The sequence below is a fragment of the Pundamilia nyererei genome, unplaced genomic scaffold (genome assembly GCF_000239375.1).
Source record: "Pundamilia nyererei isolate P.nyererei 1_Seehausen unplaced genomic scaffold, PunNye1.0 scaffold00009, whole genome shotgun sequence".
NCBI lineage: Eukaryota > Metazoa > Chordata > Actinopteri > Cichliformes > Cichlidae > Pundamilia > Pundamilia nyererei.
Window position 1 is genome coordinate 5,628,330 of NW_005187410.1, and position 18,642 is coordinate 5,646,971.

General features: G+C 37.8%; 1 protein-coding gene across 3 annotated transcripts in view; it reads left to right on the forward strand.

The window, feature by feature from the left end:
- The first annotated feature begins 503 nt into the window (after window positions 1–503).
- The window catches only part of uggt2 (UDP-glucose glycoprotein glucosyltransferase 2), a 40,821-nt gene continuing 22,682 nt past the window's right edge, over window positions 504–18,642 (forward strand). For 2 of the 3 annotated variants that reach the window (XM_005723544.1, XM_005723546.1), the window contains exons 1-23: window positions 504–621; window positions 1,035–1,179; window positions 2,682–2,764; window positions 2,864–2,994; window positions 3,598–3,710; window positions 3,844–4,021; window positions 6,645–6,741; window positions 6,820–6,892; window positions 7,044–7,144; window positions 8,664–8,763; window positions 9,219–9,279; window positions 9,553–9,644; window positions 10,342–10,492; window positions 11,521–11,640; window positions 12,035–12,120; window positions 12,250–12,385; window positions 12,645–12,776; window positions 12,868–13,032; window positions 13,511–13,634; window positions 13,713–13,811; window positions 15,026–15,120; window positions 15,653–15,859; window positions 18,178–18,309. In XM_005723544.1, coding sequence (XP_005723601.1) covers window positions 1,055–1,179; window positions 2,682–2,764; window positions 2,864–2,994; window positions 3,598–3,710; window positions 3,844–4,021; window positions 6,645–6,741; window positions 6,820–6,892; window positions 7,044–7,144; window positions 8,664–8,763; window positions 9,219–9,279; window positions 9,553–9,644; window positions 10,342–10,492; window positions 11,521–11,640; window positions 12,035–12,120; window positions 12,250–12,385; window positions 12,645–12,776; window positions 12,868–13,032; window positions 13,511–13,634; window positions 13,713–13,811; window positions 15,026–15,120; window positions 15,653–15,859; window positions 18,178–18,309 — 2,601 coding nt within the window. In that variant the 5' untranslated portion in view covers window positions 504–621; window positions 1,035–1,054. The remainder of the gene's footprint in view (window positions 622–1,034; window positions 1,180–2,681; window positions 2,765–2,863; window positions 2,995–3,597; window positions 3,711–3,843; window positions 4,022–6,644; window positions 6,742–6,819; window positions 6,893–7,043; window positions 7,145–8,663; window positions 8,764–9,218; window positions 9,280–9,552; window positions 9,645–10,341; window positions 10,493–11,520; window positions 11,641–12,034; window positions 12,121–12,249; window positions 12,386–12,644; window positions 12,777–12,867; window positions 13,033–13,510; window positions 13,635–13,712; window positions 13,812–15,025; window positions 15,121–15,652; window positions 15,860–18,177; window positions 18,310–18,642) is intronic. The other variant, XM_005723545.1, reaches the window with a different exon arrangement.

Genomic DNA, 18,642 nt, shown 5'->3' on the forward strand with positions numbered 1-18,642 from the left:
AATGAATGGATAACTGATATAGCTTTAAAGTAGTTCAAATAATCTATAACATTATTATTATAATGATTATTATTATTATCATCACTATCATTATGAAGGCTACAAAAACTAAGTTATTCTAAACGTAATGTAACAACTTCGGTTAATTTTTGGATTCACTGTTTTGGATTTTTCCTTTCCACAGCCTACAGGAAGTGTCTGGAGATTCACACTGGAGATTCAACAAATACACACTCACACGCGCGCGCGCGCACGCACCACTTACTACTAGTGTTGCTACAACATGCTCTAGTGCTTGAGCTTCAGCGTCTGTCTCTTTAGCTGTCTGCCAATGTGCCAGAATAATTTGCCACATTATCATCTAATTTAATTTAATTATACAACGATCTTTCTCGCCTGGTCTGTATAAAAAATATAAAAAACGGTGTTTTAAAATAATTAAAGGCCACGTTTTGTTTTCCGGTTTCCGGTTCTTTCGGGTAGGAATAACGGTCCGCGCGAGACACCTCGACACCCCGCAACCCCGGTAACAGGCTAGCCGTACAGGCTGTTAGCTGCCCAAAATATCCAGCTGAATGAAGCCCTTTGCTTTGTATGGAAACCACTAGCATCACTGACTGGGTGAGCTCTATGTTATTGGCAACACTGTAGCTAAATAATAGTCTGTCCACTGTTACGTGTTTGTGGCAACCCATGCTCGTGGTCTCCGTTAGTTAAAACACGCTGCTGGGATGTTTTAGTTCATGTCACGGCAGCTGACTTGTAGTCTGCAGCTAAGTTAACTTCACTCCTTTGCCTGACCCTTATGAGGAGACGTTATTTTATTATTACTCTCCTTGGTTAACGAGGACCTCTCGTGTTTCTAGCATCTCCCATAATCTTGCGAGCTGTTTTTTTTTCTTCAGACGAGTATGTGTGCGTGTGTGTTGGCTTTGAGGTTGAGATAATAACTCAGAGTAACTACGTGGCACTCAATGGCACCTCTCAAAAGCTGAACTGACGGCGTACCTTTTTGCTCTCTACCACTGCTATAGGTTCATGTTCCATCGCGACAATGAGGAGCGTTATTGTGCTGTCGCTACTGCTGCTGAACATAAATCACGTAATATCAGCCCCCAAAGGCGTCACTGCCAGTCTTAAAGCCAAGTGGAGCATGACGCCTTTCCTCCTGGAGACGAGGTACAGTACTTTTCTTGGAAATGCATATGTGCAATAAAACGGGGCACAGCCAGGTGCCCCTCCTCCTAAATGCACTGCTTTTATCTTTTATTAATCCGCGGTTTGTATTTTAATCTTTAAATGTCCTAAACAGAAAATAAAATCTCATTACACTTCCCAGAGACAGGTCAGGACCAGAGACTAGAAATATTGAATGATTTCTATTTTTGCACTGCATTCACCTGAAAGCAAACTGAAATTATTTATTTAGTATTAAAGTAGTTACTGATTGCTATTCATTAATGCATTTATTTATTTATCCAATACTAATTCTTTCACTTCTTACATCAACACTGATGTTTTCGTAACCAAAACCTTCACCAAATCTTTCCTTGCAGACTGATGGATAATAGCTCTAACTTTGGTGATTCAGCCAACCTTGGGCTGAAAGTTCCACGAATATTACTAGGAAACTCTATTCTCCCTTTCCTACTTCTTTTCTTTTGTTTTGTTTTTGTTTAAAATCACTGCAATTAAGGATTTATAATAGTATATTGTATTACCAGATAAAGGTCACAGCCTCAATGTTCTCCACGGTAACTTTGCTCATGGTCGTAAATACATTGTAGTTTACCATCATTTAGCTTTTTTGAAAGACTTTCTTGTGTTACATTGTAGCTAAACTAAAACAGAATATCATTTGTGGAAAAATCAGTCTCGTTATATTGACAGCCATCATCCAGAATGATTAATCCCATCACAGACCTAACAATTTAAAAAGTGCATTCTGTAGCCCATTTACAATAGACTTTAAGTAATAGACAGAAGTTATTTCACTGTGTTTATCACAGTAGAAGACAGTGCTGGAACATTTAGAAAACCTTAATTCTCACATTTATATTATTATTTATTATTCAGCACAGAACCATTTATCTTTCAAATTAAATCACAAGTGTCACCAAGCAAGGCCGTTTTCATGGGGACCAAATATAAACATCACTTTGTTTATGTTATGAGTTGCCTTATTATGATTTCTGAAGGACACTTGTGTAAAAAATCACCACAAAAACGTTCTGCTTTATTACTCTTGGAAGGTTATTCAGATTTTTATACTGGTTATTTATTGATGTAATGTAATTTTACTGCCTTTAACTTTTTTAAATCACCTTAAAATATAACTTCGCTGTATCCCTGTTGGTGTACTTCTGGTAAAGTTGATACGCTTAAAGCTGGAATGTCTTCTTTGTGGCCTCTCCTGTTTCAAAATAGTCTGTGATGATTTTATCATCAGTGTTAGTTTTACCAATCTCTTTGGTAACCTCGTAGAAATGTTCGTATATAATTGGATTGTGTGTTTAAATAGCCGTAGTAAAAAACTTGATCCTTTATCTTGTTTAATGATGAGTTACAGTGGATATGTGCACAGTTACTTCCAGAAATAAATGATTTTGGTGGTCTGTAGTTTTAACTGCTGAGGAGCAAAATAATGTTTGCTTATTATACTTACGTATTTTCATGTGCAGCGAATTTATTGGAGAAGATGGGAATGAGAAATTCTGGCAGTTTGTCGACACTGTAAAAGAACTTACTGTATACAAGCACGGGGGTATGTCTATTTTTACATTAAACAATTAATTTTATATGAAGAGGTGTAACTCATTGAACTGAGTTTTGAGTTTTTGTCCCACCACTGTTTATTCTACAGAGTCGGTGCGCTCGTACTACAACTTGATCATTAAGAAAGCCGGACAGTTCCTCACAGATCTTCAAGTTAATATTCTCAAATTTGCTCTTGCCCTGCGCTCCTATTCACCAGCTGTTCATGCATCCCAGCAGGTATGTTCTGATCAAAGTGTTATAAAGTAATATTTTCAGCTCAGTTCAGTTTAATTTGTACAGATCCAGTTTAAAACTCAGTCATTTCAAGGCAATCCAGGCAATCCTCTACAGGCAAGCACCTAGCAGTGTTGCGGAGGAAGAACTGTTCCCACCCTGGGAGAGCCAAGCTCACGGCGTGGCAGCCCTCCACTGGGGGGGTCACAGAAAGTATGATGAAAAACAAACAAAACAACACAAAAATGAAAAGAAAAAGTAGAAGAACATTCTCTGTATGAATTTCAGAAGTGGGAAATAAGGGGGTTTAAAAACAGAGGAGACTGGAAAAGACAAGCTCAGCGCATCATAAGATATCTCCCAGCAACCTGAAACTGTAGCAGCGTAACTAAGGGCTCAACTGATCCAGCCCTAACTAAACACTTTTATCAAAATAAAACTTTTATGCCTAACCTCAAAAGTAGAGAAGTGGTCGTGTTATAATCACATGTATTTTAAAACGAGTAATTCAGGTGGGGACCAAACCAGCAAACCCTGGCTTTAGTAAGGTTATGTTGTAGCCATTACTTTACCAAACATTCTTTTTCTTCCTTCTGTTCATAACAGATAGCCAAAGATGAGCCTCCGCCTGAGGCTTGCCCAGCCTTTGTCTCCATCCATGGGCAACACAGCTGCAGCACCAAGGACATCAAGAAGCTCCTTAAGGCAGCTGCAGGCAGGTAACATGGAAGTTTGAATTTATGTATGTAGTTATTTGAAACTTTTTAAAATTGTGTTTTTAATATTTGATGCTTTCACCTATCAATGTTTAGCTCTGGGATATCTTTAACCACATTTTCCAAATGTTCACAGGCCAAAACCATATTTATACAAGAACGATCACACATATCCAGGGGTCAATGTAACAGATGTGCCAGTTGTGATCTTGTATGCAGAGATTGGAACAAAGAAGTTCACCTCTTTTCACAAGGCGCTGTCAGAGAAAGCTGAAAAGGGCACACTTACATATGTGCTGCGTCATTTTGTAGCGGTGAGTAGAAATATACCCTCCTCCCCCCACTGCTTTGCCTTAACTCTCACTTACATTCCACTTATTAATTATTATTAATATATATAAATATTTTTGTAGACGTGGTTAATTGTAGAGAATAAAAACAAAATTCTAAATGAACTTTGAAATTACTGATGAACTAGTGTTATCAGAGCAACAGTGACGAATAAAGTTTGACTTTTGCTCTCTGCTGTTTTGGTAGAATTCATTTTAACAGACTTCTTTTTGTTTAATTATTGTCTTTAAAAAGAAGTAAATTAGATTCATTTCCAGCAGTGAAATTTAAATAAAACATTGATGCCATCTTTGTGTATATTTTTTTTCTCATGATTACTGATTACTGCTAATCAGTGATACAACAGGAAACTTCTCTTTAGTAAATCTCTTTAAGGAAACTGTGTTTGAACAGCACTGCTATCGCTCAAACATAGTTCATCCTGCTTACTTAGAATTAGCATCAAAGACAGCATAAAGAAATAGAAGTACCCACAGCAGCCACTGAATAGGTTTGAATTCTGTGTTTTGAAGTTTGTTTTAGCTGCTGCAATGTGGGTTTTTTGGGTCCAGAAGCTAACTTATTCAGGTGAAAGGGTAAGGTGCTAAGTTGTCAGCCAATGCTTGATAGTTTGGTAGGCAAGCTGGATCCCGTGCTGGCAAACTGTGTGGGTGCAATACACAGATACAGACATTATTGTGGCAGGTAACAGATTAGTACAATAATAGAATTTCACTTTCCAAAACTGAAGCACAAACCTCTTGGATGGTCTGTACCACACAGCAAGCAATTAACACAAGCCTGAGAATTCATTATACACCATCTCCACACACAGTAAAAAAGTCTAATAACTGGAAGTACTGGAGGTGAGGCCTAAAGACACCCATCAGCTCCAGCTGCTTATGTCTAGACACACTCCTAACTCTAGCATCTAGGTGGATGAGTTATAAAAAAATCTCCTTCATCAGAGTTTTTATAAAGTGGGAAGGTATCCATAGAGTCATAAACCATTGTTTTTATCAGACTGTAAATTAATCCATCTAAGCTTTTTAATGCTATAAAGTTGGAAATTATAACATGGGAATTTATGGGGATGCTTGCTTTTGTAGACAGCCTGAATTAGTCACTAGAGGAACTGGAGATCTTAGAAATTTTGTCTTTGCCTCAGAGGTTTCTCCTTGATTAACATGAGCAATATCACAGCAATGTGTTTTGTCTACTGAAGAGGAGCAATGCCATTAAAAACAAAAAACAAAACCCAGATTCACTTGTTGTTGTTCACATAAATCCTGTTTTCCATCTGAGCTTAGAAAAAAGACGCTAAATTGTTCAACATCAGTGTCATTTGTCAAAGCGTATTTATTTGGTGAACATGTTGGAGGGCTACTTCATTAGGTGATAAGTCATACAGGAAAGATATCTGATTCAAAAGAAAATGGAACACTGGCTTCAAATCTTCTGTGATGTGTTAGCAGTTGTTCCATTAGTAGCATTCGATTAGCTTTTTAAAAAAATTAAAGCTAGAGTGCCGACTGCATGTTTGTTGTTTGTGGCTGCTGTTTTGTCTATCCTTCTTTTTAAATTAACTCTGTCACAGAGGTTATGTTTTCACTGAAGTTTGACTCCTAGCAGGATTTTGCAAAAAGAACCCCAAAAAAACAAGCCAAATTTCATGATGAAAGATGGCCAGAAAAAGTTAACACTTTACTGTAAACAGTCTTTTTATCCATTACTTATATTTTCTGTCATGAAAAAAAATGTTGTTCCTCATAGTTTTTCCTGATCAAATGGACACTGCTGAACAACACGTATGACTGACCAATGTTCAGAGGTAGAATTAACAGATTTCTAAAAACTAACTGACAAACAGATGCCTTTGAAAGTAGGAAATGTGCTTTTCTTGAAGAAAAGCGGTGTGTAGGTGTGGAAGCTTCCTCGTTACGCTTGTGAAAGATTGAAGCAGTGTCTGGGTGACACAGGTGTCTAGGTTGAATGTCAGTGTATCTGCTGCTGTACGTGTCAGTTTGTGTGCTTTTTGTTCCCACAGGTAAACGGTTTCATAGTCTATAACTTTCACTGACTGTAGTCTTGAAAAATCTATAAAAAGGCAACATGCTTTGCCACAGGTATGTGGGCACCTAGATATGGGCTTAAAGATGTGCCATGCTGAAACAAACTGAACAAAAACAAATGTAATTAGGAGACGTACTTTACATCGATTCTGGCTATAAAGCCAGGGTGATCTTTGTGCTGTCATTATCTCTCACTTCTATAGGAAGTTTATAATGTGTCAGCACTAGTCAGCGTGTCACTAGTGTCAGCGTGTTCTGTTGTAGCTAAACCGTTGTTGCTTCGAGACATTTTCCACTTCATAACTCCAGTTATAGTTGACCAGGGGAAAAAATTTATTACAAAGATGGCATCCAGCGACAGTCTCAAGCCGAAACTCACCCAGTGTGATGCATTCTACTTCAAATGTGTTTGAATGTAGTTTTGTTCACATAGAGTATAGTGTGTACATATAGGCAGAAAGTATCTTCTGTATAGAGCTCTAATTCAGATTCAACTCTGCACTGTTTTACATTGCTTTGCTTTTATTTGATACAGAATCCAAAGCCTCAAAAGATGCTTTTATCTGGGTATGGTGTTGAGTTGGCTATCAAAAGCACAGAATACAAAGCTGTGGATGACACTGAAGTAAAAGGTCAGTTAGTGATTTATCCAGCATTGTGTGTTGAACTCTGTTTCTCAGGCAAGTAAACACGAATCTCTTGCTTGATAGATTCAAAGACGGTTATAAATGTGGAGGATGATGATAATGATGAAGTCCAAGGATTCTTTTTTGGGACATTAAAGTAAGTAATATATTATCAGTCCTAAAGATGTTTTAATCGTTTATTTTTCTGTTGTTTTTGTCACTGTGTATTTGACACCACTTGATTAGGAGTCAAAAAGAAATCTTCACCTTGTATCGTGTCTTTCTGTTTTTCTTTTATCTCTCTTAAGGAAATCTCATCCTGAACTCCAGGAGCATCTTGTTGAGCTTCGCAAACATCTTCTTGAGAGTACCAATGACATGGCCCCTCTCAAAGTGTGGGAAATGCAAGGTATCAGTTTTTTTTCCTTTCAGTGCTGTTGACAACAGTTTGAGGATATTTTTCAATGTCTGTCTGCATTTGCTATTATCATGCACTAAGAAAAAGCTTAGATTTATTGAAACTGAAAAGAGGATCCAAGGTGAGGCCTTCACTGTGTATGTTTTATTACTGATGAAGTGCAGGTGAGGTTTATTTTACTTTTTATTTTTTAATGTAATATTTATTTACCCAGGAAGTAATCATACATTGTGATTAAAAAACAGTTTTTCAAGGGAGTCTTGGCCAAGAAAGCACAGCATTGCAAGGTTACAAAAATTGTAAAATCACAAAAAAGCCAACCTGGGACACATTAAAACAAGGAAAGGACTGCAGATACATGGAGTAAAATCCAGCTTTTTACTTGCAGTTTTTTTTTTTAAATCAGCGTTTCAAGTTCCCCCAGGGAGAGAAAATTATTGAGCCTTAGTGTGTTTTGAAGGTTACTTCATGACCCGGTCATAAAATCAAAGAAGGCTGTTCTACCAAGTTCTGAACAAATCTTGGGTACCCTGTAGAGCAGTGATCTACAGAAGCAATATCATAAGGGGAGAGAGGGAGTTTAACATTATTTCTGCGTAAAAATATGTACCGCTGCTAATGTCACATTAAACTTAATAAGGGCCAAGAAATCTGATTATAAAGTACTCATTGGTAGGTGGCAATTGCTTGGCTGCAATAAGTCCACAACATATGTGGAACTGCTCATGGCGTGGATGTTGTCACATTGCACTATAAACAGCAGCTACAATGAAAGCAGTGTGAAAATGGTGCATTTGTGAGTGGAGCTCTGCTTTGGAAACTTACAGGGTTGATATTGTATGGGTCTGAGTGATGTGAGTTTTGTCATCAGACGGTGAGCATGAGGCTCTGAGTGGATGTCCAAGTGCCTACCATTTTTATTTTGATGGTCCTGACAGTTAACTGTATTCTGTAAATGTGCAACAGCCCATGGTGCACAATCTCACTGAACAATGTCAGTTTTCACAACACTGTGCTGATCTATAAGCTGAAGACACACTCTTAAAATAAAAGATCACTACCTTCCTGTATTTAATGCAGCTCTGCAGAGAATGAGTGCTAAAGGTGTAACCACCGAAAATATACATTGTGCTACACAGCTGCCATCGCTAAATTTAATAGGCATTCATTCGCTGCTACATTGCTGCCGTGCTCTTTCTTTTTAAATGCCCCTTAACGGTCTGCATACACTGAGTATTCAGTGAGTTTTCGTAACAATTTTAGCCAAATGTTACAATGAGGCTTGCAGTTCTTGAAGGGTCGTCTGGAGCCTGTGGCAGAGAAGAGAATGCAGCTGTGTAGATTATTGCGTCACCTGCATAGGAAATACACTTAAGTTGTGCAGGTGCCCCTTCTAGTGTTATGTATTTAAAAGAAAATAGAGCTTGAAAAGCTAATAGCCACCTTTGACTTTACCTTTGCATTCATAGATGTATAAATGTTGATCATTTCTTTTGTTCAATCTGTGTAGATTTGAGTTACCAGGCAGCTTCTAGAATCATGTCTGCACCAAAGTTTGATGCTTTAAAGCTCTTGCGAGATCTCAGTCAGAACTTTCCAAGCAAAGCCAGGTAAGAAAATTCATCTATTTTATTTTTTTTCTTGCTCAATGGTTAACACATTTTATGTGGTTTCACAATTCCTGTCAAAAGCCCTGCCCTGTATGAATCTTGGCCAAACAAATGCTGTTCTTAAAGTGCACATAAAGTATACCTTTTATAGCCCCATTTATTTGAGCATTATTACTTCCTTTCTGTGACAATTTGTAACCCTGCAATGAATGTAGATAATTTGTTGTACAGGGATCTAATCAGCTTTTTTAAAAGATGTTTGCTTATTTTGGTACCGGCAGCTTGTAATAACTTCAAAAAGTGCTGAGTAAGAGTCGGGTGTTTACAGGGAATTGACTGCAAACGCACCATCTTGAGGACCCACAGGTTTTTGGAAATTAAAACTGGCATTTTACTGCCGGCTGGGGATGCGGTAAAAGCTGATGGTGACTGTACATGTTTTACTGTTCCCACAGATCACTGACAAGAGTGGCTGTAAAGCAGGAAATGAGAAAAGAAATTGAGGAGAACCAAAAGGTGCGATATCATAGCGTAGTTGCTGTCTTTGATAATATCTGTTGCCATTGCACACATTCTATTTTAGAGAATCAGTTTCTAATCTCTGTGTCATATAAATTTCACAATAAATTTGACATTTTATTTTTGCTTTTCTCCTACTCTCTTACTACCCTTACTTATTTCTGTAGTCTCAGTGCACATCGTTTCATGTGAAAAGATCAGACATTAATGTTAGAATCAATCATTTAGGGCTTTTGGGATTCAACTAACACTTTGAGCTTGTTCTTTCAGCACCTCAGTGAGACCATTGGTGTTCACCCAGGAGACGGTGAGCTCTTCATCAACGGGCTGCACATTGATCTGGACATTCACAATCCCTTCAGGTAGGAACACAGCAGGAAGGTACAGTCATATGCCTGTGCTCCCCCCTGGAAGCGCCAGACCTAGGGTGATCTTTGTGCAATACGATCATGACTTGCTGTAGTAATTTTAAGTTTTCAATATGTATTAAATCCTAATATTTGATGTGGTTTGAATTGTCATTTTCCACAATATGGATACATGAATGCCAGCTTAACCTTTTTTTCCTCTTGGACAGAATAACCCATCCTTCTCACTCACAAAGAGTGCTGTCTTCCTCTTTTAGCTGGTCGTCTCCTTGGCTCTGGCTGAATTACTTTTTTAATGGTGTTAGCAAGATAAAAGTCCAGGGCTTCTCTGACTTATATTTCGTGGACAAAGAAAACATTTTCCATCATGGTATATTGAATATCGCTTTCAATACCACAGATATAATATATGATTATATCAACCAGATATTCATCAATGAATGAATATCTGGTTTAATGTATCTGGCTGGGGCTATATTTTTCATGTTTTTCCTGATAGAAATATTGCATAATAACTACCACTTGTAGTGAATGTCACTTGTTATAAACAAAATAATATGTTTTAAAGTAAGGACACAATAAATTGCATTAATAAAAGACACTCTCTGATAGAAGTAAAGCATTTGGTGCAATGCATATATACTGACACACAGATGGAATCAAAGACTAACACATCATTTTGCACTTTCAGCATCTTGGACATACTTAAGTCAGAGGCCAAGGTCTTAGAGGGTCTACATAATCTAGGCATAAAAGGAGAACATCAAGATAAGCTGCTGAGATTACCTGTGAATGCTGTGGATGACAGTTATGCCTTAGATATCAGACACCCAGCCATAATGGTAAGTGATGTCTAAAAGGACTATATTCCCAGATCAACACACGTGTTCTTGTTTAGGGATCCTAAAGTAAGAAATTAGTAGAGCAGTCATCGGCCTATTGCAACAATCTGAAGCTATCCAGGAACCTCATTTATTTGGAAGTTATTAAGTTGGAAGTTAGCCAAGAAATGTTATTAAATTAAAAACTTGCAAGTTTTCATTTGATGCCTCTGGCAATTTTATTACATTAAGTACTATAAAAATGTCAGAAATATATGACGATATTAAGCCTGTCCACCCTCAACCAAAATATTTGTCAACTTGCATTTCCCCTGCTGATAGTCTGCTGGTGAGGCTTCATAGTTACACAGAGAAAGACCAGTATTATTGCCAGATGGATTGTTATGCATCTGATTCTGGTTGATTATTAAAAAAAAAAACATCTACAGGGTCCAATAGTTTTCTCTGATCGAAGAACTTAAGAACAGTAATACATGTAATTTTATATACATCAAAACTAGCCAGCTTCACTGGCATTCTACTTGCTTTATTTGCATGTATATAATTCCTCTGCTGAGGAGGACGTGTTGCATGATTGGTGCCATTTGTTTGTTTTTCAACAAGATTACACAAAACTACTAAGCTGAATTTAAATGTGGGGAAAAGGAGTAACCCAATAAATTTCACAGCTCTAGATCACTTTCTTTAATATTGTGAAATAGAACATAGGGCAATCGTGGCTCAAGAGTTTGGAGTTCGCCTTGTAATCGGAAGGTTGCCGGTTCGAGCCCCGGCTTGGACAGTCTCGGTCGTTGTGTCCTTGGGCAAATTTCAAGTGTATATATCTATAAAATTCCACATTCCTAAATGAAATGTCTCTAAATTCTTACGTATGACAACCAGAGAGGAAGTCTGAACTGTTCATGCATTAAATATTTAATCCCTCTGTTATTTTTCATATTTTGGCTGCACCTTTGGGATTACTGTTATTATTAACTAGTGAATATTTTCCCACTAACTCTTCTGCGCCCTGTACCTGTACATTTTAGTGGATAAATGACATTGAGAATGACCTAATGTACCGAAGCTGGCCAACTGGTGTACAGGAGCTCCTCAGAGCCACCTTTCCCGGAGTCATCCGGCAGATCAGACGCAATTTCTTTAACCTGGTGAGTTTATCAGAACAAGTGAAGTACCAAGTGAGAGACAAGCCAGTAAATTCACAAATGCTTTGAGTACTAGTCAGCTGGACTTTGCATTTCCTATTTGTTTACACTGCATTAATGCAATAAAGAAAAAACAGTGGTGTGGGTAATAAAGGAAATGGAGCTGAGACAGGTCTTTATTATACATTTAAATTGTACATGTCCTAGGATTTGTCAGACAAAATAAAAAATTGAAATCACTGCCTCTGTTTTTCTAGTTTGCCTGGGTTCAACTTGCTGATGTGTTGGTTTTTGATTAGTTTTTTTCTAAAGTTTGCTTCATGTGTAAGTCAGGTTGGCACACAGTTGTTTGCAAAGCTTTACGACCAGGGGTTGATAACGATACCTCTGCTGTTAGGTGCTGTTCTTAGATCCACTGCAGGAAGAAAGTGGTGAGCTCGTGAAGCTAGCAGAGCTTTTCTACAAGCATAAGATCCCCCTGAGGTAGATGCTGCAATTTTTCACACCTCCACAGCTGTTTATATGGTCCGCTCTTGGCATTCATAATCTTTACCTGGTAGTGATTCTCATTTCACCTGCAAATTGAATACTTGTTTTGTCCCGTTTGTACAGAATTGGATTTGTGTTTGTTGTCAACACCAAAGATGAGATTGATGGCTTCTCAGATGCAGGGGTTGGATTTTACCGACTGCTGAATTACATTGCAGACGAGTATGATTTACCCCAGGCTCTGATATCTGTGGTCTCAGTAAGTATATCGCATATATAAATCTCTGTTGTTTTAGCAAGTGTTTCTTGCCAGCTCATATCTCTGCGTGCCTAGGAAATCAGTTGCATAATATTTTACTTGTGTTATCCTACAGTTTGAGACATTGTTGAAATAGATGAGTCAGTGGTATTTTTCCTCAGCTATCTGCTCTTTAAAATTGCGGTGGAAAGTACTGACACTGAGAGGGATCCGAAGAGAGTGATGGTCAAGTCTGAACTTCCTTGCTACTCTCTTGCAGCTGTATAGCAAAGTCGATGTAGGGGAGACGCTCTCTGCTGAAACAATCACTGCTTACCTAAAGAGAAAATTCCCAAAAGCCAATTCTGAAAGGATTCTAGGAGTTGAATCAGAGTATGATGATAAAAGGAAGGTAAGATGTTTTTTTGTTAATTGAAAGTAAAAGTAATAACGTATGATTGATGAAGAGCAGCAGGTCTGATTTTAACTTTTGTTGGCTGTAGGATGGTGCGCTCTTCTACAAAAAGAGTGGCTTGGGTGCCCTGCCTTTGGCTTTATTTAATGGAGTCCCTTTGAGCCCTGATGAGATGGACCCAGAGGAGCTGGAAACAGTCATCCTTCAGCGCATAATGGACACCACTACTGCCTTTCAAAGAGCCGTCTTTATGGTATGATGCATCTGCATGAAACGAGACTCACTCTTCATATTCAGCCTATGAAACCAATGTGTTTTTTTTTGTCTTGTTGTTGTAATGAGAGGTGAAATTTTTACATTCATATATAGGCAGGTTTGCTAAGAAAGAAAATCTGACCAAAATTAGCAGCAATGTCATTAAAAACATGTTTTTAAAGAGTTTTCTTTGAATGGAGATTAATTTACTGAGTGACAAAATACAGTTTTAATTTTCAAATGGGAAGAAATGAGAGGGAAATTCATAAGACTTCTGTTAAGTAAAGCAATGCGTACTCATTACCTTAATTATATGTGGACCAATAATGATTCATTTCCCAAAGGCCCACTTTGAGTCAGGAAAAACCCAGACATGAGTGAACTGAAGTACTCAAGCACTGGGGAACTGCACCGGTGGCAATTTGTTCATGCTGTCAGTTATGTAACTAACACACTTTATGTCCTTCACCTTATAGGGCCAGTTATCTGAAGGCTCAGATGTGGTAGACTATCTAATGGAACAGGCCAATGTGGTTCCCAGGATGAACCCTCTTATTTTAAGCAGTGACCGAAAGTACCTTGACCTCACAGCCACTCCAGGTGCTCCTTGTTCTATGCCATAAAATATGAATGCCACTGTTTACATTCCTCTTATGTTATACTTTCCTTTATATGCAGTTGCAGATGATTGGGAAGACACATATATGTTTTCTTATGTGGACACCAGAGACAAAACGGCAGTGATTGCTAAGAGAATGAAGTACTTCACAAATAGTGGTAAGAAGTCACTTCATTTTGGTTTGCTTTCCCAGTAAACACTATTTCAGATGAAATCTCATATTTAGAAACATAATGCTGTATAAACTGGAATAACTACTGTACATTAATATAAGGTGTATCTGTAAAATTAGCATTTTTGTTATAAACAAATTGAATCCCACACTGCTTTGCTGATGTATGGAAATATGAAACTGGGTTTTATTAGGGCTGGCAGGCTGTGCCTCCAGCAAAATCATTGCTGGGTCTTCTGACTGGCTTTTGGCCAGCAGTCTAAATGGTCATCAGAGCTGCATTTCGCTGCTCGGGCCCAGAGTCTAGCTGCAGTGTTTCAGAGGAGGCTGATTGCCATTCTCTCTCTGTGGAGTAGCTGTCGGGCCAACTGCCTGCTTTTCTGAAGGACTGGCTGGGGCGGGAATAAAACCATGACAGGTGGCAAGGTTCTTCTATAATATGTGACAGATGTCTTAGTCTCTCTCACCTCTGACACAAACTAAACATTCACTATAATAACTACATTTCATTCCCCTCTCAATGTCATGTGATTATCAGTGTATAGACAGAGTGGGACCTTTTACAAGACACTGTCTTTGAAAGCTGTGTAAACATTTAGGTCAACATTGAGAGATTGAATTCTTCATAAATAAATTTGTCCTCTACTGGTGAAGTGATTATACTTGCTGTTGCTAACTAATCAGCTGCACCTGCATACTATCCCATTAATGCTGCACCTCAGTACATAAAAGCGCACAAACGTGGCCAAAATGTTATGTTAACCAAACATTAGAATGAGAAACACATGGGATCTAAGTGCCTTTAGTTGGTACCAAATCGGAATATCTAAAAACAAAAAACCCGCTGTTCTCCTGGGATTTAATGAAAAACAGTCCCTAGTGGTACAAAAACAAAACAAACAAAAAATCTGCGACACTTCTGTGAGCAAAACAACTTGTGAAGAAGAAGAGTCAGACATGGTTGAAGCTGCTACACCTTACACTCGAAGAGAGAACAGACTGCTGCAGCTGAAGAACAGGAAAGAACAGGACACTAGAAACCAAAATAGACTGCTCTTGGGGATAACAGGAGACTTACGATTAGAAAGCTAAAGAATATAAAGTAGAGTCTGAGTTTAGAATGGTTTACAGTAATGGCAGTAATGGCTCTTATTTGTATTGTACACATTATTCTATAAAGATTTTACTCTTTTACCTCAGATGAGGACGGGATGACTCCTGTAACTCTGTGGGTAGTTGGGGATTTTCAGAAGGTGTCAGGACGAAAACTCTTGCTCAGTGCTCTGAAACACCTGGTAAGTAAAATCAATACTGTTCTTTTCACTTCTTTAATTTATGTTATCATTTAGGATGTACACAGGACGTCTTAGAAGGCATAACAGATAAATCTAATACTCTAACTTATCCTTAAAGCAACAAAACTTGTGCACTAAAAAAAATCAAATAGAAGTGGAAGGGATGCAGAACTCTGAAATGGTTTTGGTGGTGATTATCATGGCAGGTTCATAACAAAAACTATAATTAAAATGTCATTTTCTGCTGTGTGCTCTCACAAAAAATCATCAGTGTAGATTCGTCTTAACTGAAATATGTTGTGGTGATATTCTACAGATGAATAACGTAATAAAGCAAATGTTCTTTTTGTCATTTAGAGATCATTAGTAGTAGATTAGGTTGAAAAGGTGAGCTCTTTACTTTAAAGCACTATTTTTTGAGAGCTCTTCATCAGTGACATATGTGGTAGCTGGATATATGAGCATGTCTGCTATTACTGTGAATTATAGTGCTGTTATGTTTATATGTGTGTGCGCGTGTGTGTGCAAGCAGAAGGCCAGTCCTGGAGTGCGTGTGGGGGTGATAGATAACCCCAGTGAAAAACCCTACGACGATAACACTGTGCTGTACAGGGCTATCTGGGCCTCTCTCCTCACCCAGAAGAATAAGGCTGCGGCAGAGTTTGTGCATAAACTCCTAAAAGAGGAGAGCAGCCAGCTCCTCCAGCAGGGGACCAAGATGAAAGACTTACTGATGCAGGTAAAGAGGGGATTAAAGAATGCTCTTTTCTTTTCTTTTCAGACTACACATATTTTGTTTGGACTTTATATATATATATATTCTTTTATATTAGAATCACTACTTTAAATCATATTGTAACCACATGATTTGACTTTTACCTTGAAGGTGGCAAACCTTGAAAGAGGAAAATCTAATATAAGAGCTTTTTTTTTTTTTTCACTGCTCCTTTTTTTTTTTACTTTGAGTTTTTATTTGATCAAATAGGTGTTTGTTTTAATCCAACTATTTCCAAATTTAGACATAGATTAGACAATCTATGTATAGCCACCAACAATCCACCCATCTATATATTTTGGATGCATTATATTCATGCTGATGTTTAGTAGAGATGGGAATCACCAGACACCATGTGATATTATATTATCGCAATATTTCACCCACAATATGATATTGTGATTTATAACATTTTCCAATATTATCAGTGCTCCAATAACGCACATTTTAATTTGTCACCTTTTTTAACTGGAAACTATGTCCTCAAAGTTCATCTTTGTCAAATATTTATTTTATTCTGTAAGATAAAGTTATTGCAGTTATTTTTTTGTTGCACAATAAGATTCTCAAGCATAGGAACACTGTCATTAAAACCGGCCATAAATCTTGGCATAAGATGGAGTCAGTCGGATATCAGTCTGTGATCGACTGGGATCAAATTGGCAGTTTCATACAATCTATCTCTGATAATAAACCTGGTAATAATTGTGATAAATTGTTGAAAATTGTATATCTATATATCTTTTGCTGCCTGTTAACTATTACATATAACTATTACATTTTATGTTCAGCACCCTTCCTGTTCTATAGGAATATAACAAGAATATGACCTGAATTGAGTTGAGTCATTGACAAAGACTTATTCAGACTGATGGCAAGATGCTGGCAATCTGTGTGCATTTATAAAGTAGACAACAGTTAAAACTGTTGGAACGCTATCTATTTTAGACACACAAAAGTTAGATTAACTTGAATCTTGTGCATGGCTACCTTATCAAAGTTTACTTGTCCAAAGAAAAAACTTCAGTTTCATACCAAGTGCATCACTTGGTAAGAAAGTTGCTTTGCTCTGATATAACTGATAAGTATTTAATAATATATTTGATTAGGTAAATGGTTTAATGGAGGTAAAAGGAGAAAAAGTGCGCAGTCAGGAAAATAGTGATTGATGAGCCCATTCTCTTATCTCTCTCCTGAACATCAACTCACGGAATGCATTTACAGCACGCATGATACTCAACACTCCTTGGACACCCAGGCAAACAGCCTGCTCACTGTCAGTTCCACTTGAAATGTCACTGAGGCCATTGAAAGACTGCAACACACTATGAATCTTTAACTAAAATGTGCTGGTGTAAACATGGTCTCCCGAAGCTGATAAATAGCCAACTGCTCACAGCTTCTGGTTATGTGATCCACATGTTTTCAGCCAAGCCTGACCATCACTGCTGCTTTAAGGCAGAACTAAATCATTCTCCTATCTTCATGCTGTAATGCGCAGTAACCACCCACAAAGGACTGTGCATATGCAAGCAAATTCTCAGCCACTAATCAACAAATCAGCTGATGGAGTATATTCACCATCAGTTATGCAGTAGATTGTGTAGTTTGTTTGTTTTTTGTTTAGGACCTACTATAATGAAGTTCCCCTCAGTTATACTAGCCTTTCACAATTGGGAGAGAATAGGCTGGAAATAGAGATGGGGTGATAGGTAGGATGTAGCAGTGTGACTTGAGACCCAAAGCCAAGGGATATGAGTTTATTATTGGCTGCCAGACAGACTTGCTGACTGGATTGTGCTGACATTATTGGTATTTCACCTGTTCTCCTGAGGAGAGAAATGTTGGAGAAACTAATAACCTGACTCCACAAACCCTCCACACTCCCAAACCTAATTTGTTATAGACAAAACTGGCAGGGGTTTAATTAGGAGTTTGTTATATTAATTACAAATTGATTAATTTCATTTTCACACATGTGCATTTCTGACAGGTCTGGCTGAAATATTTTATGTTTGAAAACTGCAGTGATTGTGCTGATGCGAGGCATCAATGATTCTGTGAATAATTTTTATTTTTTTTGTCTCACATACATCATTTTTATGTCAATGCATCACTCTTTATATTTTTGGACAGGCTGAAATGAGAGAAATGTCTTTCAGCTGCGTTATTGGATATTTCAGTTGACCACAAACTATGGATTACATCACATATTCTTAGCCAGCCAGCGATGCAATCAATTTATCTGACATTGTAAACAAACTTTTGTTTTTCTGCTGTAGGGCATGGATATGGATGCCTTTGAGAAAAAATTCAACACCCTTGAAGTTGATTTTATCCGCACTCAGCAGTTATTCTGTCAAGACGTACTGAAACTCAATCCTGGACAGCGTGCAGTGATCAGCAATGGGAGGGTGAGTGGGCTCCAGCTTATGCATAGTTAAAAACTGACAATGGATGCAGTCAATCAGATCAATGGCAGAAAATCCAGGGTTTTTCCTCAGTCTAAAAGAACCACGCCACTAATGAGTGAACACATATACTTATGGCTGTGTAACTTCTGCTTAGGGCTGACCCAAAATTCATATCTCGATATTTTTTAGCTGGATGGCGATATAAGATATATCTCGATTTTTTTTTTTTTAAAGCCATAAGTTAAGAACAAAAAGAGAGTTCTTAGTCACACTGTGTCCCAGATGTCACACAGGCACTTTTATTTACATACAGCGTAGATGTACACGAAGAAA